The sequence below is a fragment of the Pyrus communis genome, chromosome 8 (assembly GCF_041283825.1).
Source record: "Pyrus communis isolate YQ-2024b chromosome 8, ASM4128382v1, whole genome shotgun sequence".
NCBI lineage: Eukaryota > Viridiplantae > Streptophyta > Magnoliopsida > Rosales > Rosaceae > Pyrus > Pyrus communis.
The window spans coordinates 20,188,324-20,214,555 of record NC_142572.1 but is presented as its reverse complement, the minus strand read 5'-3'; the positions used below and the strand labels follow the sequence as shown (position 1 = coordinate 20,214,555).

At 37.4% G+C, this 26,232-nt stretch overlaps 4 protein-coding genes and 1 long non-coding RNA gene across 5 annotated transcripts; 2 read left to right on the top strand and 3 right to left on the bottom strand.

The window, feature by feature from the left end:
- Positions 1-1,111: 1,111 nt before the first annotated feature.
- Positions 1,112-4,224, top strand: LOC137717617 (nucleoid-associated protein At2g24020, chloroplastic). The gene is made up of 7 exons (XM_068457034.2): positions 1,112-1,310; positions 1,781-1,932; positions 3,084-3,184; positions 3,281-3,320; positions 3,662-3,733; positions 3,831-3,887; positions 3,984-4,224. The coding sequence occupies exons 1-7, from the start codon at positions 1,232-1,234 to the stop codon at positions 4,053-4,055; spliced, it is 573 nt and encodes a 190-aa protein (XP_068313135.1). The 5' UTR covers positions 1,112-1,231; the 3' UTR covers positions 4,056-4,224.
- Positions 4,225-5,049: 825 nt separating this feature from the next.
- LOC137718240 (early nodulin-like protein 15) lies at positions 5,050-5,994 on the bottom strand. Its single transcript, XM_068457754.2, has 2 exons — positions 5,687-5,994; positions 5,050-5,586 (listed from the first exon to the last, which is right to left on the bottom strand). The coding sequence occupies exons 1-2, from the start codon at positions 5,877-5,879 to the stop codon at positions 5,237-5,239; spliced, it is 543 nt and encodes a 180-aa protein (XP_068313855.2). The 5' UTR covers positions 5,880-5,994; the 3' UTR covers positions 5,050-5,236.
- A 4,537-nt stretch (positions 5,995-10,531) lies between these two features.
- Positions 10,532-14,244, bottom strand: LOC137717396 (transmembrane 9 superfamily member 8). Its single transcript, XM_068456761.2, has 7 exons — positions 13,788-14,244; positions 13,001-13,165; positions 12,812-12,921; positions 12,608-12,716; positions 12,406-12,518; positions 12,144-12,297; positions 10,532-11,914 (listed from the first exon to the last, which is right to left on the bottom strand). Exons 1-7 carry the CDS (start codon positions 13,899-13,901, stop codon positions 10,757-10,759), a joined length of 1,923 nt encoding a protein of 640 aa, XP_068312862.2. The 5' UTR covers positions 13,902-14,244; the 3' UTR covers positions 10,532-10,756.
- Positions 14,245-16,038: 1,794 nt separating this feature from the next.
- Positions 16,039-17,802, top strand: LOC148695298 (uncharacterized). The gene is made up of 2 exons (XR_015965699.1): positions 16,039-16,315; positions 17,614-17,802. It is a non-coding gene; the product is annotated as an uncharacterized LOC148695298 (long non-coding RNA).
- A 3,107-nt stretch (positions 17,803-20,909) lies between these two features.
- On the bottom strand, positions 20,910-24,705 carry LOC137717810 (transmembrane 9 superfamily member 8-like). The gene is made up of 7 exons (XM_068457295.2): positions 24,380-24,705; positions 23,617-23,781; positions 23,419-23,528; positions 22,937-23,045; positions 22,735-22,847; positions 22,498-22,639; positions 20,910-22,269 (listed from the first exon to the last, which is right to left on the bottom strand). The coding sequence occupies exons 1-7, from the start codon at positions 24,491-24,493 to the stop codon at positions 21,124-21,126; spliced, it is 1,899 nt and encodes a 632-aa protein (XP_068313396.2). The 5' UTR covers positions 24,494-24,705; the 3' UTR covers positions 20,910-21,123.
- Between the last annotated feature and the right edge of the window lie 1,527 nt (positions 24,706-26,232).

The window sequence follows — 26,232 nt, the reverse complement described above, 5'->3', positions numbered from 1 at the left end:
GTCTGGAAGTGTTTTTAAAATGACTGAAAGAGCTTTTAGAGCAAAAATTTCAGAATTCACTTGTATTTTTACTAATGATTGGTTTTAAAAATTAAAAGCACTTTCAATCATTAACAAAAATGTTATAAGCCATTAAGAATGGTCTTATCATATATTGAGAAATTATAAGTATCTTTTTTATTAAAATTTGAAGTTGTAAATAGAAAAATCAATCATAAATTTCAAAGTAACAGGCGAGACCAACCTACAAAAACGAAGTGGTCCCTTCGTAACCAGTCATTTGTAATATCAACGTTTGGAAATTTTTTGAAAAGCTAATGGTAAGTTCTTCTCTTCGTGATCCAAAACATAGCCGAAATGAAGATTCATCGACTTTGAACATCTTCGGAATATTCCGCATGAAAATATTACCAAAATGAGGTTTTATGATGAATTTTGTTGAACCAGGCAAAACCGATTAAAAATCGAGAGTAAATAGTTAGTAGTTTTAGTGAAAGAAGAATTTGCAAGATATTTTGTGTGCACACCAAGAAAAAGTTTATAAGTCATTTGAAACCCATCTTTGTTGTGAAAGGGGTGTGTTATCCACACACCTCTTTTTTACTTCTCACACACCTCTTGTTAATTTCTGTCCGTTGATCTTCTTCAATTCATCTAATCCGACGGCCGAAAAGGCGAAATCCAAAAAGGTGTGGGAGAAGTAAAAAGAGGTGTGTGAATATCATACCCCGTTGTAAAATTGTGAGAATGAATGAATGTCCACAATAAGGGAGACTCGAGAATAGTAGGATAATAGTTGTTGTGTGATGCTTTCAAACATGTGTGTGATCACAATACACATTGAAAAGAACTGAAAGCAATAATATCAGTATCCTTCCCTACCTTTTTTTATCTACAATCTTTTTATGTTATAATTACGAAACTAAACAGTATGATATTTTAAAAATGCTTCGCTCATGTCCCTAGCAAATATTATATCTCTAACTTTTACCTATTTATAACAATCTTAGAATAGTTGAACAGACCCTTTCATTAAAGAAAATAAAAATAAAAAGAAATTAAAAATAAAAATAAAATTACCAAAGTTTTGTTCAAAAGAGATCCACCCTATCCAAAAACAGAGACAGCGCGAGAGAGTGGCAGTGAATTACACCCTCTTCCTTCCTTAAGTAAACGACAACTTGTACTTTTTCGCTTCTTCTATCTTCTTCCTCTCTCTCTCACTCCGTCAATGGCGTCGACCAGTGCTTTAAGCTCCCGGCTTTCCAACTTCCACCGCCTCACCGACTCCCAGGAGCACCTCTCTTTCCGTAAGCTACCTCTCTCTTCCTCTCGATACGTTTTGGCTTAGTACCAGTAGCAATCCTTTCAGTTTTGTATGCAAATATGTCTCGAATTGCATAGAAAAATTATGGGTTTTTGGAAACAAGATAGAACGGAAATTGAGTTCCTTTTTATACCAATTTTATGCCCTTATTAGCAAACACTTTAGGAAGAATCGTAGCTTTGGCAGTGTGAGAAATTATGGTTGGCATGTTGGACCATATTCTGGGCATTGAAATTTGATGCCACCTAGCTGAGCTAGATTGTTTAGGATGTCAAACTAGATGGTGGGCTTTGAAAATTTATGATCTTTAATGTTTGCGAATCTCTGAAATGGATGCTCAATCTGTTAATCATGGATTTGTTATGCAAAAATGTTTTGCCTAATCCGCTGTGAGACGGGGTTATTGTGTAATTTCTGATGACAAATCGAGCTTACTGATTTTTCTGATTATAGGTGAAGTAGTAAACTCACATTCAGCATGTCCTTCAATTGTTTCTTGGCCTGGTGTTAAGACCGGGAGGGCACCCCGTTTCCCCCGTGTGTATGGCTTATTTGGAGGAGGAAAAAAGGATAACGCTGAAAAGGGTGATGATGCAGCTTCAAAGGTTTAGCATTTTCCCTCTTGTAGTTTGTTTTTCCATCTTTCTGGATCTTGTCTTGGGTGGACGAACTTTGTATTGATCATTAGAATTGCTATCTACTGAATTTATATACCTGTTAATCCTTCTCACTGGTTAAAATATCGGTATGGGTGGAAATAACGATGTGAAAATTTGTGGAAATATCAATGGATATATCAATATCGCTTGCTTTCGATGGAAATGATGAAAAATTGCTCAAAAACGTGGAAATTTAAAATGAAATTTTGGGGAATGTCATACATTGGTATAGACATAAAAGTTTCTCCAACATTTAATCGATATGTTGGAAATATCGACGAAATATATCGATTTTAGTCAAAGTTTAGGAGTTTCTCTGATATGGGGTGAAGTTTAGACTACATCACCCTCTTCCCATATCTTTCTCTGATTTTTCCGATATTTCCACAGAAATTTTGACGGTATCGAAGGAATTTCAAACACTGATCTTTCTTTGGGCCTTTGTATTCCTCTGTTGAGTATGTCAAGTCAATACAAACTCTGTTAAAATGAAAAGGCATAGCTAGTTTTGACTTTTATACGCTTCATGTGTGGACACGAAATCAAATTTATATGCTTCATGCACTCTTAGATTGCAGGGTTTCGTAGCCCTTCCATTTGTAGGCTAAGTAGCTTTTTGCAGCGCTAGGCCCATCAGATTTTCACATTAGACTGCCAACTGTAATTTAGTCGAACATGGTCCAGCTATGTCTTATTATGGATCATTATATCTTGCTCACACAATTGGTGGCAGGATTTGTTCAGGATAAGATGCAATGGGATGGACGTAAAATGGGGTTGCTAGCTGTAATTATAGTTGAACTATAAGGTTGCTATGCTGATAGTGTTATCATCATTTGCTTTGTCTTGTGTAATGGTGACATTGCAAGCTTGAGGTTGATTATCACGGTGGCCACTTTTGGTTTACTAGAATATATGCTGATAGTGACTTCATGTCGTTGCTAGCATAATTGTCACTATGATCCTATGTTGTTTTCTGTTACAGTATCCTGAGTCTGTCTTGGTCAACGTGGAGCTAGTCCAGCAGTTTTAAGAATAGAAACCTTGATTTAAATATTAAGTTGATGTACTGTTATGTCCGCTTACTTGTGATGCAGGCCGGAATATTCGGTAATATGCAAAATCTGTATGAAACAGTTAAGAAAGCTCAAAATGTAGTACAAGTTGAAGCAGTGCGTGTGCAGAAAGAGCTTGCTGCGTATGTTCTTAAAGCTCTATCCAATTTAATCTGATACCTGTAATCCTTTCAGTGTTATGATTATTTATCTCTTCATTCTTTCTTTCCGTTTTTCAGGGCAGAGTTTGATGGTTACTGTGAAGGTGAGATAATAAAGGTAAGAATGATTCACTCAACTTTTGATATTTGTTCGGTTTGGGAATCTAAGCTGGTTTGCTTGTGTCGGACTGGTATTTTAACTCACTTTCATAGTATCAAGTTAATGTGAAGACACTTTCACTAGAAAAACTTTTACTGACCTACACAGATAACTTTGAGTTTTTCCAATCAGTACATTTTAGTTTTATCAGCTTGGCTGTTAGTTACATGGAACCTCCGTCTTCTCTTCTCCTTTGCTTATATATACTCTTGTCTCTGTTGCTCTCCGATTTGACAATCCACTGATCTCTAATTTTCCCCTCTATATTTTTTTGTCAAACATCTCTGATTTTCCCCTAGGTAACCCTTTCTGGTAACCAGCAACCCGTACGCACTGAGATAACTGAGGCTGCTATGGAACTAGGAGCAGAAGTAAGTAAAGAAAACTATTTTTGCGTTTCCCATTTGCCAGAATGAGTTTCTCCTTAGGATAGATGTGATTTCTTTTCCTTTTTCTTTCACAATGCAGAAAGTCTCCGAATTGGTCACGGAAGCATACAAGGATGCGCATCAGAAGAGTGTCGTGGTGAGAACACCGTCTCGTGCTTTTATGTTTTACGGACTGATTGATAACAGTCGGCTTCTTTAACTGATAGTATTCGTGTGTACTTCCCATCTTCAGGCCATGAAGGAGAGAATGAGCAACCTTGCCCAGAGTTTAGGAATGCCACCGGGCCTGGGGGAATCGAAATGATGAGTTACCGGCGCATCTCTATGACACTCAACTGTCCTGTTTTGTAATCTCTGTGTTGAATCCTTTTTTCTTCATACCTTTAAGTTCGAATTCAAGGAAAAATCGTTCATTGCTTTGTAACGGAAGATTCCAAATTTTCAATGAGGTCAAGTTTCAAGATTTCAGCTAAGGTTGTTTTCACTTTCAAGTTATTGTTTCTCCGTTGTTGAGCTTAAAATTTTCAAGAGGATTTTGATTTCCGGCTTTTCAATTTTTCGTTTCTCTTTTCAACCTAATCACTTCAAAGTTTCGTTTATTCTCTGTCATTTCACTTTCAAGTTATTGTTTCTCCGTTGTTCAACTTAAAATTTTCTTGGGGATTTTGATTTCCGACTTTTCAATTTTTCGTTTCTCTTTTCAACTTAATCACTTCAAAGTTTCGTTTATTCTCTGTCATTTCCCACTATCTCCTCTGACCACCCTTACTCATCCTCTTTTCCACCATATACTTCACTTTTTATCGTACATAAAAGATAAAAAATTAAAAATGATATAATTATCAAACAAGAAGGGTTGTCGAGATCTAAAAACACCAAAACCCTAGATCTAAAAACACCATAGCCGCTGACCCTTTTTTTTTGACTTGGAGTCGGTGGCAGCCCCTTTTCTCATGGATTGCCCGGTTTTATTTCTCGCTTTAAAGTCTTCAAAGCCAACGTTGCTCGTTATCAAATAGTGTTATAGTCCTTTTTGTGCTCCTAATTTCTGTTCCAAAATTCTTCTAATTTTGGTTTTTTCAAGAATTGGAAACTTTCTTTCCTTTGCTTATTTTCGGGCACGCGTCGCTTTAAAATCGACCAATACAGTGAGAATTAGTTTGGCCAAGTTGGCGTTTGTATTAGTGAAGTTTATCTGAATTCAGGACGTCTTGGATTTTATTCATAATGTTCTAATTAATGTTTGTACCAGTTTTTAGTATTATAATAAAACAACTATGGTTTTGTCAGAAAAAAAATAAAAGAATTATTCAAGACTTTATATTTAGGAAATGAATATATTGATATTATGACATTCGAAATAGAATTACATAATATCTCGTCTCATATATATAAAAAATAAAGAATTAAACAAATAATTATCCCCCACTCTCAAAACAAAAACCCAGAAAGATAACAACCACGGTTCAAAAAATCTCCCCCTCTCTAAAACCACAGACAAAAAACTCCCAATGCCACCACAGTCAGAACACCACCCTTCAAGCTTGTAGCGCCGCTTGTCGGAGCAATAGCAGGACCGTCGACCTCCCCTGCCGGAGAAGGAGCGGGAGAAATACCGAGGTGCTTCCTTGGAGTCATAACCACCACCACCAGTTTCTGCCCCTTCTCGCAGTGTCCCTTGGTTCCGCTGATGAAGTAGTAAGGCCCTGGCTGGTCAAGGTGGAGCTTTGTTTCGCCGTCCTTGAGCTGCTCAATTGGGTTTGACGCATTGCAGTTTGCGTAGTCTTCTTTCGTCACTCGCAAGACTGAGTCTTTGGCGCTGTCGTACTTCCACACTGCAAAAAAACAATGACAGAAACGCACAAAATTAGCAATGTGCGAAAGCGAACTTAAAAAATGGAAAATCCCAGATGGGAGTTGAAATGGGGATTTTACCAAGAGTGTCGCCGACGCGAAAGCGGGTGCTTTCGGCCCATTTGTTGAGGGATTGCGATTCGGAGGAGGGGACTGCCCATGAGCCATTCTTGCCACCGACTGTGATCTCTCTGGCTTCCGAGAAGCCGAAGAGGAGGAAGACGACGAGAAGAGAGGAGTATGACAGAGTTTTTGAGGATGAAAAGCCAGCCATTTGAAAATTTTAGAGAGCGGGTGGAGAGTGTTGGGGGATTTTGGATAGTTTTAGAGAGAGAGAGAGAGAGAGAGAGAGAGAGAGGGAGAGAGGGAGGATTTGAGTTGTGGTGGCTATGGGGTCTCAGCTGTGATGTATATATAGTGTGGGGAGAAAACCTAGCCGTTGTGGGGATTAGGGAAAAGGTTAAAGCAACGGGAGAAAAAACGTTAATGGCGGAGCAGAAAACGTTACTTGCAACGGTCACAAAAGCATGGAAAGACGAGAACACCTGGTTGCCGGGCTTGGGCCCTGTGAGTGAGTGCACACCAGCTGGTTTCGAAACGCTTCAAGGTTTCAAACCATTGTCGTTTTAGAAGGTGGCTTAAACTGGCCAGTACTTCTGTGTGGATGACGAATTCGATATTAAATGAAATTGCTCATTGTGCGACATAGCCGAACTCTTTCTTCCCCTTAATGTAAAATATATAGTTATACTAAAAAAATAATAATAAATAACATAGGAGAAAGAAAAAAAACAAAATATTTGGTCCCTCTACTTGTAGCTTAGTGGTTTTGTAGTTGTTGTAGTTCAATTACTTGCAGACTTGTAGTTGTAATTTAGTGAGGATAATACTTGCACCACATATACCCTCCGTAACTTGTCTTGATTGTATAAAATTAACGATCAAAACCGTTTAATTTATTAATTTTTATTTTTGAAATTACTTCTACAAAGAATCATTTCAATCAGAAATCATTTAGTCATTCAAATGTATAAAACAAATCGATAGAGCAGGTACGAAGAAACCTATTCATGATGAACTGTCCATTTATTTGATATGTTTGGATGATAAAACGGCCTCCGGTTCAAATGATTTTTTGTATGAATGATTTTCAAATGAAGGTTATAAATTGAACATTTCCAATGATTTTATTCGGTCAAGATACATATTCGCAAATAGGATATATATGTGCATCACCTCATTGAGATTGCAAATATTATGCTTCAGTGAATTATATTTGCTCAATTTATTTATTTTTCTCAAGGAAAGTAAAAGTCTTTGCATGCCGAAAGCCTGTGAGTTAATCAAAAAAAATTTATAGAAAATTGCACACTATGACGATAATGATCAACTGAAAATACCGCCACTATGATCTTTTCGCTATAAATAAGATAATATATCATGTTCCAACTTAATTGGTTCACATTCAAGAATTAGTGCTCATTCAAGCCACAACGAATGGTTTGACAAATTTGTAGACAAAATCAGCGAAAATGGATTAAAGTGTTATGGGCACGTAAATTAGGGTTTTAGGTTGGCAGTATGCATTTCATGAGATAAGGTTTAGATTCATGCCAAAGTTCGGAGGCAAGGTGATCTTTTTCAAATGAACTAACTAGTTTCAACACAGTAAGGTTATAGTTTTTCCACATCACATTGCATCCTAATGTTTTGTAATTGTATATACCTAAACCTTACACGAACCGGGTACGTACGTGTCGAGTGACTGAGGCCTGCACTTGGTGCCATGCAACTTAAAACGTACGTGTCGACAAAGCCTCTCCTTTCACCGTCTCAGCCCCAAAACAAAAATATAAGGCCATCCAACCGAAGGGTTCAGATGGCCGAAAATAGTTCAAAAATCATCTCCAACCGAAGGATCCAGATGACCGAAAATCGTCTCCAACCAAGGGTTAGGCCAGAGGGCTCGTGGGCCCTATGGAATCTAAAAGGGCCAAAGAACTGGCCAGAAATTCAAAAAATCTTGTCGGATATAACCGACAGGAATGTATTTAACTGCTTAAACAAAAATTTGAATCCAGCTAGCCATTGTATTCAATTTTTTTTTTTTTTTTTGGTTTTTTGGGGGTTTTTTTTTTTTTTTTTCTAATTCTTAAAAATTCTAATTTTTTTTTCCTATAAATACCTAAACCATTCATTAAATTTAAGTTCTATTTTTTTTTGGTTTTTGAATCAGTTACTGTTGTAGTTTTTAAATTTAAGTTGTTAGATTTGAATTTAAGTTGTAGTTTTTAAATTTAAATAGTAAATTATGTTTGGCCCTATGGCTCTTTGGCTCTCGGTTGGAAACGGTTTTTTGTGACAAGGCTAAAACGAGCCCTATGGCCCTTTGGTCCGCAGTTGGAGACAGAGGTAAATATGATCCTGTATTGTTCATTAAAATATTAATATCTTAGAGGGTCAGAGGGTTAAAACGAGTCCTCTAACCAGCCCTCAGTTGGAGATGACCTAAGATATACAGATTAGAGAGAGGCAGACTGTGGAGCAAGAAGAATTGGAGATAGGAGAAAAAAATGGTAGATGCACCAAAGGGGCATCCCCTTCCCGAGGCTGCGAGGAGTGGCCTTTTCTTCGGCCTGACCACTACCACCATGGTCATCACCGCCGCTGTTATCGCCGGTGGCGTTGGCTACTACACCCTTTATGTTAAGAGAAAGCCAGGGGCATATCCTCGAAGGGTTGCAGACCCTCCACCCGAAGCTAGGGTTGACCCTGACATCACTCGTCCCAGGAAATCTCCTGGTCATCGACCTTCCTCCTAGAGATTAAATAATAGCTGCATGTGTGTTGCTCAAGTGATTGTGGCATAGTTTATACTCGTTTATTTGTTTTATGTTTTTGTAGAGAGATCTTTCTTCATGGTTTATGTATAAGAAGTTGGAGCAGTAGTCAACTTTAACTTCAATTAAGTTATGGTCTCTTAACTAAAAATTCAACTTAGTTGGAATCATGGTCTTTTAATGAAAAATTCATAACCATTAGTCTCTTAATTCATCAAAATGAGTCATCTTTGTCAATTCCGTTAATTTTTTTGTCAAAACGAGTCATGTCTCACCTATGTGAGATTGAATCAAGGGTCAAATTTGAAAAATCAAGTGGTCTTTCATTTTTAATTCAATTGGAATGAGTCTCTCAACTTGGAAAAATGGTCCATCAATTTTATTTAATTGTAGTAAATAGTCTTTCAAACATATATCATTTTGATGGAATTTTGATCAAAATTGACGAAAATGATCATAGTTACACGTTTTGATAAGATAAAGGGTCAATGATTATAGATTTTAAATTGAGGAATTAGAGTTAAAATTGAGAGACATTTTTTATAGTTGAGGGACTTTTCTACAATTTTCTCATATGTAAGTAAAACTGTAAAACGAGTAGCGTCACCCTTACCATTATTTGTTATCATCTTTTAATAGAAATAAGATCTATTAATACATGTGGGTAAGAAAAATACAAATAGATAGTAAGATATTCACTCGTCCTAGTTTAAACTTAGGCACAAGAGGTATACACTAATTTTGAATCCACTTTGGACCTTCACTGAAAAAATAGCGTTAAACTCATAAACTGATAAATAATACTTTAATAAAAAAATAAAGTAACGATTTTTTCTTTAACAAACGATATTATTTTCAATAATAGTGTGGAGAGTGAATTAAGCTTCACAATGGGTTAGGAATAATAATATGATTCAAATTCGTTTTTGGCGAGAATTGAATTTAAGATCTCTCAATAACAAATAAAAAATAGGGTGATTTTGGATGCGGTCCCTATTTATTAACGTTCTTTGATTGAACCTTGTTGGATAGTATATTAACTTATTTAAGTTTAGTTGAAAAAAAAAAAAAAAAAAAAGAGAAAAGAAAGTTGGAAATTTGCGATGAGTTCTAACACTTAATCTCGTTGACCTAGGGTGAATAATAATTAGTACGAATGCACAATGAATGGTGTTTTTACCAAATAGGGCGATTTTCTATTTATTTTAATTTAAGAAAGAAGTCGCCACTTAGTATGATAGTTTAGTGATATTCTTCTTCACTTATAAATGAGAAGTTTTATATTCGATTCTCGTCAAATGTGAAGTTAAACCACATTATTATGGCACACTCCTTGTAAGATTTAATCCACTCTTCATCCTCTTAGTGTAAATAATTTCGTTTTTTCAAAAATACAAAAAAAAAAAAAAAGAAAGAAGTCCGATCCAATTTTATAAATGCCACACCACATTATTACAAAATATAAACGTGAGAGTTGCAGGGTCGTTATCATATAAACCGCCGGGCCCAACCATGATTGATATCCCCATCCGACGACAGATTCTTTGGGTGCGTCGACAGATTCTTTGGTTCTGTCACCACTTGTTTTATAACTTGCTCTCCCCCGTCATAGGCCCCACTGGGAGATGGACAGAGACCTTCTCCAGATCTGTGGGGAGCTTAAAAAAATGATAATTCGAACAACTCAAATTAAATATACCGTCTCCATAAACTAATTTTCAGCCGCCTCCGGTCCAATAGGAAAGAAACCAGTAGCAAATGACTAGCTCCGCTATGGAGCCGAGTGTATCCCACCACGTCAAGACTATCTTTCGAAAGTGAGATCACCACCGGCTTGTTGAAGAGAGAGATTACTCCTAAATGCAGGCATGATTTTGTATACGATACCATCAGACGCACCCCTCACGGTCAAAACTTCCTCCCCAGTGGGACCGGACGAGCCCCTCACCTCACACAAATCAAGGGCTCCGGTCTCTCCGCAGAGGATCCAGATACATTTTATTGGTCGTATCGTGGAAATTAGAACCATGAAAATCAGAGGAAAATAAATAATAAAATAGACAAGTAACAATTGGCACTGTAGAAGTAGCCTTGAAAAATAAACAAATAGAAATATACTCTAACAGTAAATATAACGTTGTCGGCTTTTGTCATGGTTCAAAAATGAGCACAAATAAGATACATTTCGAAAGCACAATAATCCAAAGTTAACTGCAAAATCTTACACTACTTCAGAGAGATTATCATCTGTTCGCATCTTCCGGAGGGGGGGAGAGAGGAGATCACACCTTGCCGAGACCCGGTCTTGAGTTTAGTCGATCTTCACCGATGAGTAGATGAGCCTCGTGAACCAAAAGCAGGCGTAGAAGCCGATGGTTCCGGTGACAACAAAGAATGCATACGATGCAATGAGCATGTATCCGAAGTATAAGAGGGCCGAGACCAGCTTTGTGATTTCAAGCTTTGTGAAGAAGTAGAATGTGGCGTAGAGGAAGAGGTACAGAGCCGATGAGCCGGATGTGAGGTATGATCTCCACCACCACAAGTAATCCTCGCTGCACAACTGGAAGTAGCAGAGGACGATGGTGATCTCGGCGCATGTGATGATGAGGATGATGAAGACCAAGAAGAGGAAACCAAAGATGTAGTAGAACTGGTTCAGCCAAATCGAAGTGAGGATGAAGAATAGTTCGATGAAAACTGCTCCGAATGGGAGGATCCCTCCAATTAGAATTGAGAAAACTGGGTTCATGTACCAGGCCTGTTCTGGGATCTGTCTTGGGATTTTGTTTGTCTTCACTGGATCCTCAAGTGCTGGCTTCCTGAACCCAACATAGCCTCCCACAAATACGAGTGGGACTGAGATTCCGAACCATAAAAAGACCAGGGCAAACATTGTGCCAAATGGCACAGCTCCAGATGATTTCTGGCCCCAAATCAGAGTGTTCAAGACAATGAAAATGGCAGAGACAGTTGCTGGGAACATGACTGCAGTCCTGAATGCAATTTTCTTCCATTCTGTACCTTTAAACATCTTGTACAAGCGAACAGAGGCGTAACCAGCAAAAATTCCCATGAAGACAAAAAGCAAGAGCATTGCGGTCATAAGACCACCCCGGTTAGATGGGGAGAGGAAGCCAAGGACAGCAAAGATCATCGTCACCAGTATCATTCCGAAGAACTGAACGCCAGTTCCAACGTACACACAGAGCAATTCAGAGTTATTTGGAGCCCTGAAAACATCCCCGTGGACAAGTTTCCATCCTGTCTCTTCTTGCGCTTCTTCCTGGGTCTCAAGTTCATTATACTTGGAGATATCACGGTAAAGTGTTCTTAGCATAATCATTGCTACCATACCCGAAAGGAAGAGGACAATCATCAATGAGTTGACAATTGAAAACCAATGGATTTGGTCGTCACTCATCAGTAGATAAGCATCCCATCTAGAAGCCCACTTCACATCACTCTCCTAAACAAGTAGACATGAAAAGAAGTATCCTATGAGACGACTAGTTCCTCACAAATCACAAAGTATGTACAACAACATTTACATCAGAAATATTAGTTAAATGGACATTCGATATTAGTTCATGACACAAATAAATGATGCTATAATAAGCAAACAGTAGACAGTAAATTATGAATTATAATTCTCCTATGAGAAAATACCAAGTAAAATTTTAAATTAATGAGCTCACCTGGAATTCAACATCATAGGTAAACACAATTTCTTGCTTTTCGGCAACCTCTTGAGGAGAGTTAGAATTAACAACAGTGTGTTTCGAATGGGGGTCACAGGTAGTTAAACGAGTCTTTGCATCATTCCATTTCCCTTCATATTCATGTTTAACACTGGACATTCAACAGACAAACAAACCATATTACCAACTGATAATTTAGAATGAATATTCCACAAAAAGGAATCATTCAAGAGAAAAGCAACGCCCTGGAAAAACTGACCTGAATGGTTTAACCTCAAATCCCACGATTCTTGCTGTTTCAGTTTGCGAATCTCTATGGTACTTCACAGTAAATGCCAGATGGTTGTGGATGAAGTATTTCTCTTCTTTGCTCTGAGCACAATAACATAGCGTAAGAAAGAGAAAAACATAATCATCCCCGAATAAGAAAGTTATTTGGTGCCAACAAATAATGGACATACCCCAGCATAATGGCCTTTGAGCCCAACATGGAATCCAAGCTGATAAACAGTAGGAGCTTCTTGGTCTGCCCTTTGAATGGGAACGACTAGAGGTAGATTATCAAGGATCCTGTCATAGAAAAAGAAAGTCTTAATAAGATATGGGACTTCGTTTCAGTTCCTCTAACATAAAAGAATAAATCATTTAAAGTGTCAGAAAAATACATGTTCACTCGATACTCGTCATCTATCTTCTCCTTAAACTGCTTTACAATTTTGGCATCAGGTGTTAACCGGCAGACAATGTTGCACATCTGAGGCTCCCGCATTTTAAACTACACAAATCCCGTTGTAAGTTTATGAACATAGGAGAAACAAGTAGCCATAGCGTTGTACAAGTGAAATAACACAAACCACATAGGGGGAGTTCTCGATCCGGTCACCACGGAGCACTTCCCCAAGATTCTCTGTACTGTCCAAAATTTTATCAGGTTTGCAGTAAGGGAGAGAGTAATATGAGTACGGAAGCTGAGTCTTTGTAGAAGTCAATTTGTTCACTTTAACTTTCAAATCATCTCCCTGCATTGAAAGATCCAAGATATCGAAATTAACACAAAACATCCACCGAGGCAAAGCACTTTGCGTCTCAGTCAAGTGAAGTAAAACAATGACAAAATTTCAAATCTGATTTACGAGAAATAATTCAAATTCCACAATCAACATTTGTAATCCGGTGAAACCTAAATGACGATCTTCTTAGAGTACTTGCTTAGGGCATATACAGACCGATATCGGACCAACCGAGATCTGATGTGCCGCGAATTACTCTCACAATTACATTGCTCTCTACGCATCAAAGTACTAATAAAACACATCCTAAGAAAATCGAAGAAACATACAGAGCAAAAGAACACATATCAAAACCTACAAATCTCAAGATTTGAAAGGTCAACTAAACCTAATTCGACGATCATTTCAATAGCAAAGCAGCACCCAATCGAATTCACGATAACCTAATCTCCTATCCTTCTATTTTCCTCCATTTTCTCGGCAACCAAACGGACGAAACCTAACACTAGGTCACAGATCCGAACAGCGAACACGCAGATCACTCATTTCATACACAAACACATAAAATTTCAACAAAAAATCGAAATTAAATGAAATTACGGATTAGATTTGTCGGCGATTAGGAGCTGACCTTGATGAAGTCCTCCGGAGCGACGCCGGGGAGGTAGAAGGAGTGGGCGCCATGGACGAGAAGTAAGAAGATCGCAGAGATCGCCATGACCGCCGGGGATCTATGAGATGCCATGGCCTCCGACTGAGAGAGAAGAGGAGGGGTGTGTAGATCTGGAGGAGGAGGTGAAGGAGGAGGAGGAGGAGGAGTTAGTTTATTGGTTGGTGTAATGGCGTTTAATAGTTGGATTCGTATTTGTCTGTTGCGTAGAAATAAAATAAAATTTTAACTAAAAAATAAAAAAATTAGAGTTGAATAAAAAAAAAATATTAAAAAGGGGACAGAGGAGGGAGGGGACTGGAAGCTCACAAGGTGGGTGGACTACGGGTTTTCTCTCCGATGAGATTTATGTGTAGGTTTTATTATATAATAGATGATACAAATGACGGTATAAATAAAAATAATATTTTTTTTCTTTGTGGCACGTTATCCATTTTCTGGATTATAAAGGAAATCCACTATGGTATAAAGCCCGGCCTGGGCATTATGAACTATTTCATGTGATCGTGATTAACGAATTTTTCCTGTATACATGTCATACATGCTAATTTTATTAATCGTTATGTAAAGATCAAGTTTGAGATTGTTTAATGATGGATTGTCTTGGGGGATATGATTTTGCTCACGCACAACGTTCTGTGTTTCAAATATTTTATTGATTTATTTTATTAAGACGATGAATATGATTGTATGATCTTTGAGTTGATTAATGTTTTTTCAAACGATATATTACTACTCTAGGACCATTAACATGACGATCTCAGACTTGATTGATTTTGTTTTTCATAAACAATATTTATATGATAGTTGAGAAATTGAAATATTCTGATCAGGACATATATAGACGGTAAAAAATGGATAATCACAAATGGGTAAATAATTAATTTTCACTATTTGATTAGATCCGTTTCCTTTTAATGAATTTTCTAATTTGCTAGGGATTCCTTTCTTTCTAGCTTTCCTTCCCTTTTATGTTAACGCAACGACTTGTCGTTTGTATTTTTTTGTCAACTATATATGAATGTTACGTGAAACCAATGTGTATGCCACTTTAGTGCATACCTGAAATTTGGTTTGAATATGGAAATAGGAGATATGAGTAGGACACTGATATATCCAATTTAATGCACTACTGATTTTGTTTTTTCTTTTTGCAATTTTTATTTATTTATTCCCTTGATTTTTTATTCATCTATCCAATTTAATGAAAAATAAATAAATATATGTTATATATTTACGTGTTAGGCGTGTTTTGCAATTGGATACTTACACCGATGTGTTAAGAAACATGTTCTTATCACATACCGAACTCGAGAAGGCTCGACTAAAACCCTTAAGGCCATCTCCAACTAAAGGGTCCAGAAGGCCGAAAATAGTCCGAAAACCGTCTCCAACCGAGAGCTAGACCAAAGGACTCGTGGGCCCCACTAGACAAAAAAGGGTCAAAGGGCTAACCAGCTGGCCCAACCTAGCCAGCAAGCTGGGCCATAATTTGAATGCATCAATAACTAACTGACGTCAGCTGGCCGTTATTTTTGAATTTTATTTTTTTTTGTTTTTTACAAAATTTTTTACAGTTTTTTTTCCTGTAAATTTAAGTTGTTGTAGTTTTTAAATTTAAATAATAAATTATGTTTGGCTCTTTGGTCCTCGGTTGTAGATGGTTTTTTGTGACAGGGTTATATTTGGCCCTATGGCCCGTTGGCCCTCGATTGGAGATGATAAAAAATATGACCCTGCATTGTTCATTAAAAAATTAATTTCTTGGAGGGCCAGAAGGCTAAAACGAGCCATTTGGCTCTCTTTTGGTTGGAGATGTCCTAAGTTTTTTCATGCAAAATCATATCGTGTTATGGTCCTCTTCTGATGGCTTGACTTAGATTGAACTATTTTAGATTTAGTCTAGCATCAATGTCGATGTTTAGTGAATTTGTATACGCTGAGATAAGATTTTCCAAATTGGGTGACGGTCCAATATATTATTATGTCTTACCAGTCTCAATTATAGTTGTGTGACTCAATAGGATTAGAGTTAAACACAACTTCAATCATATCAAAAGCTTGTTTGGAAGTGCTTTTAAAATGGTTAAAAGTGTAACACTTGGAAAATAAATAAATATATATATATATATATATATTATAGGAGTGAGATTATTTGAGCTTTGAAATATTAAAAAAAAAAAACAAAGAAACAGACGAAAGATGATCTATACGTGTAGACATCCCAACTTTTCTTCTTCTTCCCAACCATCACATGGTGGGAAACCAAGATAATCAAATTCTATCCATAAATGTTAGGGGTGATGTGGGTAGTCTAGGGGAGTGAGTAAGCATTCTAAAACAGAGATGCAATGATGGGATTAGAGAGAGTATTTCTAACTCTCACTGAAGAACTAGAGGAGAGCGAGAGGTTTTGGAAAGGGAAAAGTAGGAAATCGGAAGAGGGGAACTGGGAGGGTGCCTGGTGTGTTCTTCAATTGGTACAAAAGGTTAGCTTAAATTTGTTAATTTTTTTACCACTGCAACTTTGATTTCTAGAAACATGCAGTTCGTGAGCCTCACTTTGGCTCTTGTTTTCTCTCAATCCATTACATGTTTTTAAAAGTCTTCTTATATATTTGAAATTAGGCATGACAAGGAACAAAGCCCAATTTATTTCACTGATTTTGGTTGAGATCTTCTATAGACAAAATATGATTGGAAATGTGAAAAAAAAATCTGGAAATCTGCATATTTTCTGCAGAAAAATTGTTTGTGAACTCAACTTTGGAGCTTGATTATTTTCTTCTCTTAAATCCGTTTTGAGAAACTCTTATTAGATTAGAAACTAGGTTTGTTAAGCTTTAAAATCCAAGTAATTTCATCATTTTCCATGGAGTTTTGAGGGATGAAAATGAAGCTTGGTTCATCACGAGGTTGTGAATGGGGTATATTTAAGTAAACTTTTGATAGGCTGAAATTGAATCTTCATTCCAGTTTTATGCTAACTTTTATTATTATTTATGTGATTTTTGGCTTGGGAGTGATTCCGGACACTTCGGAGGCTTAGAGAGGTATTCTAGTTAGCTAGACTCGAGGTAGGGGCTCTATTTCCCGATGATAGGTCTATATCATGTTTAATCTTTGTGGTATTAGTATTTATATCTATTACAGTAGTAATGAAATGTTTGGATGAAATTGGATCTTTTGATTGTCATGGTTGTGTTATGGGTTGATGGTTTCTTTTCCGGTGTATTTTATACATTGGCTATGTTAAATGTTGTTATGTTTTGATGAATGGTTGAGCTATGTAAAATTGATGGATTGAATATGTTGAGGTTTACAATTGTATATGTGAAATCGAAATGTTCAGGTTGCATTACATGTTATAGAGTCAAGTGTTGGGTTGTGTAAAGTTGGTTAAACAAAGTGTTGAAAACTTATATATGTTCAAGCGTCGGGTGAAGGGTTTGAACGTATAGTTGGGCGTCGGGGGAAGGGCCCATATTAAGGAAACTGAAACTACTAATAAAATTCGGGGTTAAGGGAGGAATGGGAGTTAACTTATATTCTATGGTGTTTGAAACCAAGTGGTATAAGCATAGTATGGGATGTGCAGGTTTGGATGCCATAAATATAAGTTAGCAGGATTAGAAGGGAGTGAGTTCATGGGTACTTCTTTGTCATATCATTTGTAATTTACCGTATTGTTTGATGCATGGCACTTTGATTAACTGTGATAAATGAACTTGAAGGGTATATGGTTCATATTGGGCATGAAATGCTCACACCCTATTAGCTATTGCAGGTACTAGTATGGAGGAACTTGATGATGACCTTTCTCTAAATGAATAGCCATATCATGTGTGTGTTGAGTGTGTTGTAAGAGTTGTACTCTTTAAACTCATGTTGTATTAAATAAACAGGTCTAAGTGAACTTTTAGATGGCTCTAGTTCCATCATACTTTTGTTGTAATATTAATTTTTTTTTCTAAGATACTATTCATGCCCTAATTCGATTATCATCCTTATTTTCGAACTTGGGGTGTGACAAAAAGTGTCTTTGGTGAAAATGATTTTTGGAATCAATCTTTAATAAAAATGCAAGCGAATCTTGAAAAAGCACTTTAAAGTGCTTTTGGAATCCAAAAAATATTTTTTCTAAAAACATTTTTAGTTATTTTTAACACACAAATTCCACCATTTGTATAATGACATATGATATACCACATCGTGTGTCGATCACACTAAAAAATTCTCTCGTCAGTGTGGTGTCGAAAGTTTGGTTTTGCTGCCAACCTAGGAACTAGGGTTGGGCCCTTAGTTGGTGCCCAAGTTTTGTAGGCCTTTTGAGATATATATTTTCCTCCATAACGGAGTACAATATACACAAAAATTCTCAAATATTTTAGCATAGTATCAAAGCACATTTTCAGATTTGTTCTCAAATTATTGAGTTCACTTACAAACATGACCGATGTAGCTCTCGGTCCGACCCACTCCAAAGTGGTTCGACGTGAGGGGGCGCGCTGAATAAAGTAAAAAGTTTTACATTGGCTATCTTACAAAAACAAACCATAACTTATATAAAATGGTTCCACTTCTAATTGTATGGAGGCCTTTTGCATAGAAACTCCAAACCTATCGATTGCATAGATGATTAATTAGAGACAATATCGATTCTATTAATGGTAGATTGCAGCCCGTCTCTCTAAAACTTTAACATTATCGTACCATGCGTCATAGGATTGGCTTTTTCATTGGCATATAAGTTGCACAATTGTCAGTTTGTTCTCTAATCCCCTCCTCCCCAAGTCAAGGAGGTTCTTGTTCTTTGCATGGAGAATGCATCCACTTGAACAAAAGGAGGGGAAGGATAAGCATCGTTTACTTGTCCAATATCCTTTGGGAGTAATGACTTGAAGTGGACGTTCGCCATCTTCATCTACTTGTACCAAAACAAGCAAAAGAACCCACACAAAATCACTCTCCCTACTTGATGGACGGACAAAGAAAGAGAATTTAAGAGAGCCAACTTGGTTTCCTTCCTTTTTAAGATTTGCACAACCTCTGTATTTTGAAGTTGAATTTTCTGGTAGTGGTTTCTTGGTGGTAACCCTACATTGCCACTTGCACTATGTGGGGTCAATCTTTAGTTTAAGTGAGTGTGAAATGATTTGTAAATAGCATATATGTGAGTATGAAATGAATTGTAAACTTAGTCGATGTTTAAGTTTTAATTCTCATAAATAGGTGTGGACAGAAAAACCGCTCAACCAAACCAAGCACCAAATCAAACCGAAAATACCAATAAATATTAAAAAATTCATATTATATGAACATTTAATTTGTTGAAAGCGGTCCAGTGAACCTTCCCGACCTAGGTTTAAATGACATGATTATGATTCATAAGTGTAAACTATTTCAATTTACCAAAAAAATTCCACACAAGGCACATTAACATGACTCAAAACCCGTACGAATATATGACGTGACGAGACATGACTAACACAACTTTTCTCCTTTTCCTATGAGTATTATGAATTATTCTACTATTCTATTATATTGATCAACACATACTTGACACAAACACAACACAAATATAAATAAGTAACACGAACACAACTCGATGATCACCCCCACATATGCTTTCGGATTTCGGTTACTTAGGGTTGAGGACACGAGCCAAATTTCATTCTCACGCGATAGTGTGTGTACGTGAAAGAGGGAGGGAAGGGAAGCAGATGTTGATATGTGGGTAAGTAAATGTCGAGCTTTAAGAGCAATAAACCTGGACAAAATCTTCCAAAGTGAACCCAAACACCATCAATCAAACCCAAAACGTGCAACTTATATTCTTCAAAACACACCAAAGGCATATATAGTCCCCCCACATTGCCCTATTTGCCAAGCAAAAAAGCACATCAAAGATCAAATCCCTCCTCTCTATGAAGTTGTATTGGCTTGGGACCCTCATATTTCCTTTCTTCCTTTCTATCATATATATATCATTACTTTATGATGGTAGGTTCGCGCTACTACTAATTTCTACTTTAGAGGAGAGCCACGAGTGTACATCATGAACAAATATATGTGCCTTAAACATGTGAATCAACATTGAAAAAACTATATTGATTGTTTGAGTTGTGCTAAAGTCAGTCGTATATTTATGTGTGTGGTCATTGATGCATGTATGATTTATATCTCATTCACTATCTTAAATAGTTAAAGTAATCTAGTGTGAGCATTATACATACTTTAGTAAAATCCGAACCGTGCCAGGTTTAACACACTCAAATCCAACCAAGAAATTGTCTAAGCGGCCAAGGTTGTCGAAGAAGGAGCTGGAGACTTGGGCACAAGGTCAGGCGATAATCCTTCTCCATCCCCTCTGTTTTAGTCATGGCTGACGTCTACATGACGTCAAATCACTTGGGCACAAGGTCAGGCAATGATCGTCGTATTGAGCAGTCGAGTGGGGTTAGGTCCATTCAATTGTCCGACTTTTGGGTGTGACCTAGATCATCTTTTTCCTTCTTTTGGACGATTTTGCCCAATTATCCAACTAATTGGCATATGCTGGAAATGCTCTTAGGAAGAAGAATCAAGCTCACTCGATAGGTAAGTGAGCTTGATTCTTCGTTCTTCTTTTATTGATTTTTTTTTTCTTTCTGAAAGACGAAATGTTTTAATACGGACAGATTTCTACGTTTGCCAAAATGAACCATTGCCTAGGATCCTAAATGTCACACACGTACAACCATGTGCATGAAGTTTGAAGCTTAAGATCGAAGCTTTAAGGTTGTTTTGTTAAAAGAAAAGAAAAAATAAATTCAAGGAAGGAAAAGGAAAATTAGGCGTTTGAATTAGGTTTGTTTGACCAATTCACTCGTGACTGCTTCTTGTTGGTGGATTAACTTGCAGTCAGATGTACCTCAAAAACTTAAATTGTCTAGACCTTGTGCAGATATCTCTCTTAGACGATCTGGATTTTGGAGTCTTCAATCCTGAGAGAATCTCAATCCGATTAACCTTAATCTAACTGCGCTGTGGGCAGATTATATAATAGTTTGAACAAATTACACTGAAAATTACAATAGGGGATGACGATAAACTCATCAGCTGAACAATCAATCATAAATTTGGAATACGATGAGTTTTGTTTCGATCTTCTCTATCATAACGAAGTATAAATTTTGATTATATTTCACAAACAAGGTTTTTACTAGCAAATCGAGACTACTACTGTAGGAAAACGTCTAGATCAAGATAAAGTTTGCTTTACAACGACAACCTCAGTGAACCAAAAGCATTTGGATTACGATGAGTAGATGAGCCTCGTGAACCAAAAGCAGGCGTAGAAGCCGATTGTTCCGGTGACAACAAAGAATGCATAAGAAGCAATGAGCATGTACCCGAAGTATAAGAGGACCGAGACCAGCTTTGTCATTTCGAGCTTTGTGAAGAAGTAGAATGTGGCGTAGAGGAAAAGGTACAAAGCCGATGAGCCGGATGTGAGGTATGATCTCCACCACCACAAGTAATCCTCGCTGCACAACTGGAAGTAGCAGAGGACGATGGTGATCTCGGCGCACGTGATGATGAGGATGATGAAGACCAAGAAGAGGAAACCAAAGATGTAGTAGAACTGGTTCAGCCAAATCGAAGTGAGGATGAAGTATAGTTCGTTGAAAACCACTCCGAATGTGAGGATCCCTCCTACTAGAATTGAGAAAACTGGGTTCATGTACCAGGCCTGTTCTGGGATCTGTCTTGGGACTTTGTTTGTCTTTACTGGATCCTCAAGTGCTGGCTTCCTGAACCCAACATAGCCTCCCACAAATACGAGTGGGACTGAGATTCCGAACCAAAAATAGACCAGGGTCAACATTGTGCCAAATGGCACAGCTCCAGATGAGTTCTGGCCCCAAATCAGAGTGTTCAAGACAATGAAAATGGCAGAGATAGTTGCTGGGAACATGACTGCAGTCCTGAATGCGATTTTCATCCATTCTGTACCCTGAAACATCTTGTACAAGCGAACTGAGGCATAACCGGCGAAAAGTCCCATGAAGACAAAAAGCAAGAGCATTGTGGTCATAAGACCACCCCGGTTAGATGGGGAGAGGAAGCCAAGGACAGCAAATATCATTGTCACCACTATCATTCCAAACAATTGAGCACCAGTTCCAACATATACACAGAGCAATTCAAAATTATTTGGAGCCCTGAAGACATCCCCATGGATAAGTTTCCATCCTGTTTCTTCATGCGCTTCTTCCTGGGTCTCAAGTTCATTATCCTTGGAGATATCACGATAGAGTGTTCTTAGCATAATCATCGCTACTATACACGAAAGGAAGAGGACATTAACTAATGAGTTGACAATTGAAAACCAATGGATTTGGTAGTCACTCATCCGTAGATAAGCATCCCATCTAGAAGCCCACTTCACATCACTCTCCTAAACAGGTAGACATGAAAAGAAGTATCCGATGAGATGACTAGTTCATCGCAAATGACAAAGTATGTTCAACACCGTTACATCAGAAATATTAGGGCAATAGACATACGATAGTAGTTCATGACACAAATAAATGATGCTGTAATAAGTAAAGAGTAGACGGTAAATTATGAGTCATAATTCTCCTACGAAAAAATACCAAGTAAAATTTTAAATTACGGAGCTCACCTGGAATTCAACATCATAGGTAAATATGATTTCTTGCTTCTCGGCAACCTCTTGAGGAGAGTTAGAATTAACAACAGTGTGTTTCGAATGGGGGTCACAGGTGGGTAACTCAGTCCATTTCCCTTCATATTCATGTTTAACACTGTGGACATTCAACAGTCAAACTGATAATTTAGAAAGAAGATTCAGCAAGAAGGAATCATGCAGGAGAAAGGGAACGCCCTGAAAAAAACTGACCTGAATGGTTTAACCTCAAATCCCACAATTCTTGCTGTTCCAGTTCGCATATCTTTATGGTACTTCACAGTAAATGCCAGATGGTTGTGGATGAAGCATTTCTCTTCCTTGCTCTGAGCACAATAACATAGCGTAAGAAAGAGAAAAACATAATCATCCCCGAATAAGAAAATTATTTGGTGCCAACAAATGATGGACATACCCCAGCATAATGGCCTTTGAGCCCAACATGGAATCCAAGCTGATAAACAGTAGGAGCTTCTTGGTCTGGCCATTGAATGGGAATGAGTAGAGGTAGATTATCAAGGATCCTGTCATAGAAAAAGACAGTCTTAATAAGATATGCGACTTCGTTTCAGTTCCTCTAATATTAATTTGGGAACTGAGGAGGATCCAAGGCCAATACAACTCAGTGGCTTGTTGAAAGCTAGAGATCGGGCAAAGATAGTAGACCTTCTACATGAGTTCAAGGCTTGCTTTGCATGGCATTACACAAAGATGCATGGATTGGACCCTAGTTCAGTAGAGCACAAAATGTCTGTCAAGGAAGGCTATAAACCTGTGACGCAAGCTCTAATGAGAATGTCGAAAGAGATAGATAAAAGGTCAAAGAGAAGATCGAAAGGCCGGTAAAAGCCGGATTTATTAGGCCTGCCAAGTATGTCAAATCAGTCAGAAAAATACATGTTCACTCGGTACTCATCATCTATCTTCTCCTTAAACTCCTTTACAAATTTGGCATTAGGTATTATCCGGCAGACAATGTTGCACATCTGAGGCTCCCGCATACTAAACTGCACAAGTCCGATTGTAAGTTTACGAACATAGGAGAAACAAGTAGGCTTAGAGTTCTTAGAGTTGTACAAGTGCAATAACACTAACCACATAGGGGGAGTTCTCGATCCGGTCACCATGGAGCACTTCCCCAAGATTCTCTATACTGTCGACGATTCTCTCAGGTCGGCAGTAAGGGAGAGAGTAATATGAGTAAGGAAGCTGAGTCTTTGTAGAAGTCAGTGTGTTCACTTTAACCTTCAAACGATCTCCCTGCAATAATTCAAATTCCGCGAGGCAAAGCACTTTGCTTCTCAGTCAAGTAAAGTAAAACAACGACGGAATTTCAAATCTAATTTACAAGAAGTCATTCAAATTCCACGGACAGCATTTGTAATCCAGTGAAACTAAATGACGATCTTCTTAGAGTACTTGCTTAGGAGTTAGGGCATATACAGATCGATGTTGGACCAACCAAGAACAGATGCGCCGGGAATTACTCTACGCATCAAGGTATTAATAAAACACAGCCTACGCAAATCAAAGAAATATGCAGAGCACAAGAACATATATCAAAACCTACAAATCTCAAGATTTGAAATATGATAGAGGTCAACTAAACCTAATTCGACGATCATTTCAATAGCAAAGTAGCAACCAATCGTATTCACGATAACCTACTCTCCAATCCTTCTATCTTCCTCCATTTTCTCGGCAACCAAACAGACCAAACCTAACACGAGGTCACAGTCACAGATTCGAAAAGGAACAGACTGATCACTCATTTAATACACAAACACATACAATTTCTACAAAAAAATCGAAATTAAATGAAACTACGGATTAGATTTGTAGGCGATTGAGAGCTGACCTTGAAGAAGTCCTGCGGAGTGACGCCGGGGAGGTAGAAGGAATGGGCGCCATGGACTAAGAGTAAGAAGATCGCAGAGATCGCCAGGACTGCCGGGGATTTACGAGATGCCATGGTTTCCGGCTGAGAGAGAGAAGAGGAGGGGTGTGTAGGTCAGGTGGAGAAATTTATGCTGTCAAAAGCTAACGTTGGAGCTTTCATTGTGGCATGGAAGGCTCGGTTTTGAAAATTGTGACGTCGAAACATCAAATCCTTAATAACATATTACACTAAGAATAAACTGTAAAGCTATACAAATACATTAATGCAGAGAGAAATAAACCCTCTTCATGCAATTATTAGCAATTTTTATATGTATCTTATAATTTTTATCCAATTTAAACGGGTGAATCGGGTCGAATTAACGAGTCAAACGTAAAATGTCAGGTACCATACACTCTCATCCTCTCCTATTTTATATTATTATTGATTTTTATCTTATTATTTTTATAAAAAAAAATCAATATAAAATATTAACGTGACTTAACCATGACCTTATAAATAAAAGGGAATGAGAATGTATGGGAACTGAGGAGGAGGAGGGCAGACCAACCAGGTCCATCGAGTTAACGAGTCAAGGTGTAAAATGCCAGGCCTACCACCAGTTTCAACCTGACCCAACAACAATGGCGATTCTCATTGACTAACAAAATGACCATCATGTCCTTGCTCAGAAGTGTGGTGTTGGTAGTCCTCAAATTATACTGTTTTCAGTCAAGAAAGTTGTTAAGCATCGGAGACAAATACGGCCGTTGTACAAACGTACACCTGTAAAAAAAATGTAAAAATATTATCTTTATCATATTTCTTATATCATATTTGCATCAATTCTTAATAAAAATAAAAGTTATTTATACAAGTGAATCGTACATTTATTAGATAAATAATATAAATGTAATATAAAAATTGTGATAAATATAACATTGCTTGTTGAAAAGCAATCAATCACCTATCTTCATCATTGCACCTTTCCCTGCACCACATGGGCGATAAAAAGAAATCAACGTTCTACGCAGAACCTTTCACACCCAGATTGTATAGTAATTAGTGACTAAGTTATCAAGGCAAAACTCCAAATCAATCATACGTCTATTATTGCTTATTAATTTCCAACTCCACGTCGATTCGATGGAGACCCTCCGTCTGGTTTGATGAATCCCAATTATAATATGTCCTGGTCGTTTCAACCGACTTTGCTTACCACTCAGAATGAATAATATATTTTAATTTCTTTACAGTTACTTGGAAGTTTCCGAATATTTCTTACATTGATAGAATGATAATTAGAAATAGGAAATTAATTATTTAATTTTCTTTTGTCACCAAAGAAAATTAAGAAATGCGAACTAGAAATGCTAGTTTCAACAACTTCGTTTAAAAATATTCCACATAATATACAATTAATGTTACGTTAGAGTCTCGGACAAATAAATCTACTTTGATTAATGTCACGTCAAGAAACGGTCAAGACACGGCGAGGGTACTTTTGTAAATATGAAAGATATTTTGGCGCAATTTTATAAATAACAAAACTTCTATTATGAGTTTTTATTATGTTTGTGTTTTAATCATTATGTACGGTGAATGAACTTGATAAACACGAGTATTTTGTTATATTGTAAGTTTGAAGTATTATTTTTAATATATGTAATATTTATTAGATTTTAATCGTTATGTTCTTGTCATATCCCGGCCCGGACCCCCATCACATCCCGGGCCTGCTCCACCACTGTAGCACGATATTGTCCGTTTTGGATTCCGACCACGCCTTTACGGTTTTGTTTCTAGGAACTCACATGAGAACTTTCCAGTGG

Bases quoted from the DNA above. Each gene is read 5' to 3' on its own strand.
- LOC137717810 (XM_068457295.2), bottom strand. From the start codon at position 24,493: ATGGCATCTCGTAAATCCCCGGCAGTCCTGGCGATCTCTGCGATCTTC. The intron at 23,782-24,379 runs GTCAGCTCTCAA...GAATTATTGCAG, and splicing joins CTCCGCAGGACTTCTTCAAG to GGAGATCGTTTGAAGGTTAA. The intron at 22,270-22,497 runs GTGAGCTCCGTA...CTACCTGTTTAG, and splicing joins CCTATGATGTTGAATTCCAG to GAGAGTGATGTGAAGTGGGC.
- LOC137717396 (XM_068456761.2), bottom strand. From the start codon at position 13,901: ATGGCATCTCATAGATCCCCGGCGGTCATGGCGATCTCTGCGATCTTC. The intron at 12,922-13,000 runs GTTTGTGTTATT...GGATTTGTGTAG, and splicing joins TCGAGAACTCCCCCTATGTG to TTTAAAATGCGGGAGCCTCA. The intron at 12,519-12,607 runs GTATGTCCATTA...TATTGTGCTCAG, and splicing joins TCAAAGGCCATTATGCTGGG to AGCAAAGAAGAGAAATACTT.
- LOC137717617 (XM_068457034.2), top strand. From the start codon at position 1,232: ATGGCGTCGACCAGTGCTTTAAGCTCCCGGCTTTCCAACTTCCACCGC. The intron at 1,933-3,083 runs GTTTAGCATTTT...CTTGTGATGCAG, and splicing joins GTGATGATGCAGCTTCAAAG to GCCGGAATATTCGGTAATAT. The intron at 3,734-3,830 runs GTAAGTAAAGAA...TTCACAATGCAG, and splicing joins CTATGGAACTAGGAGCAGAA to AAAGTCTCCGAATTGGTCAC.
- LOC137718240 (XM_068457754.2), bottom strand. From the start codon at position 5,879: ATGGCTGGCTTTTCATCCTCAAAAACTCTGTCATACTCCTCTCTTCTC. The intron at 5,587-5,686 runs GTAAAATCCCCA...GTTTTTTTGCAG, and splicing joins TCGCGTCGGCGACACTCTTG to TGTGGAAGTACGACAGCGCC.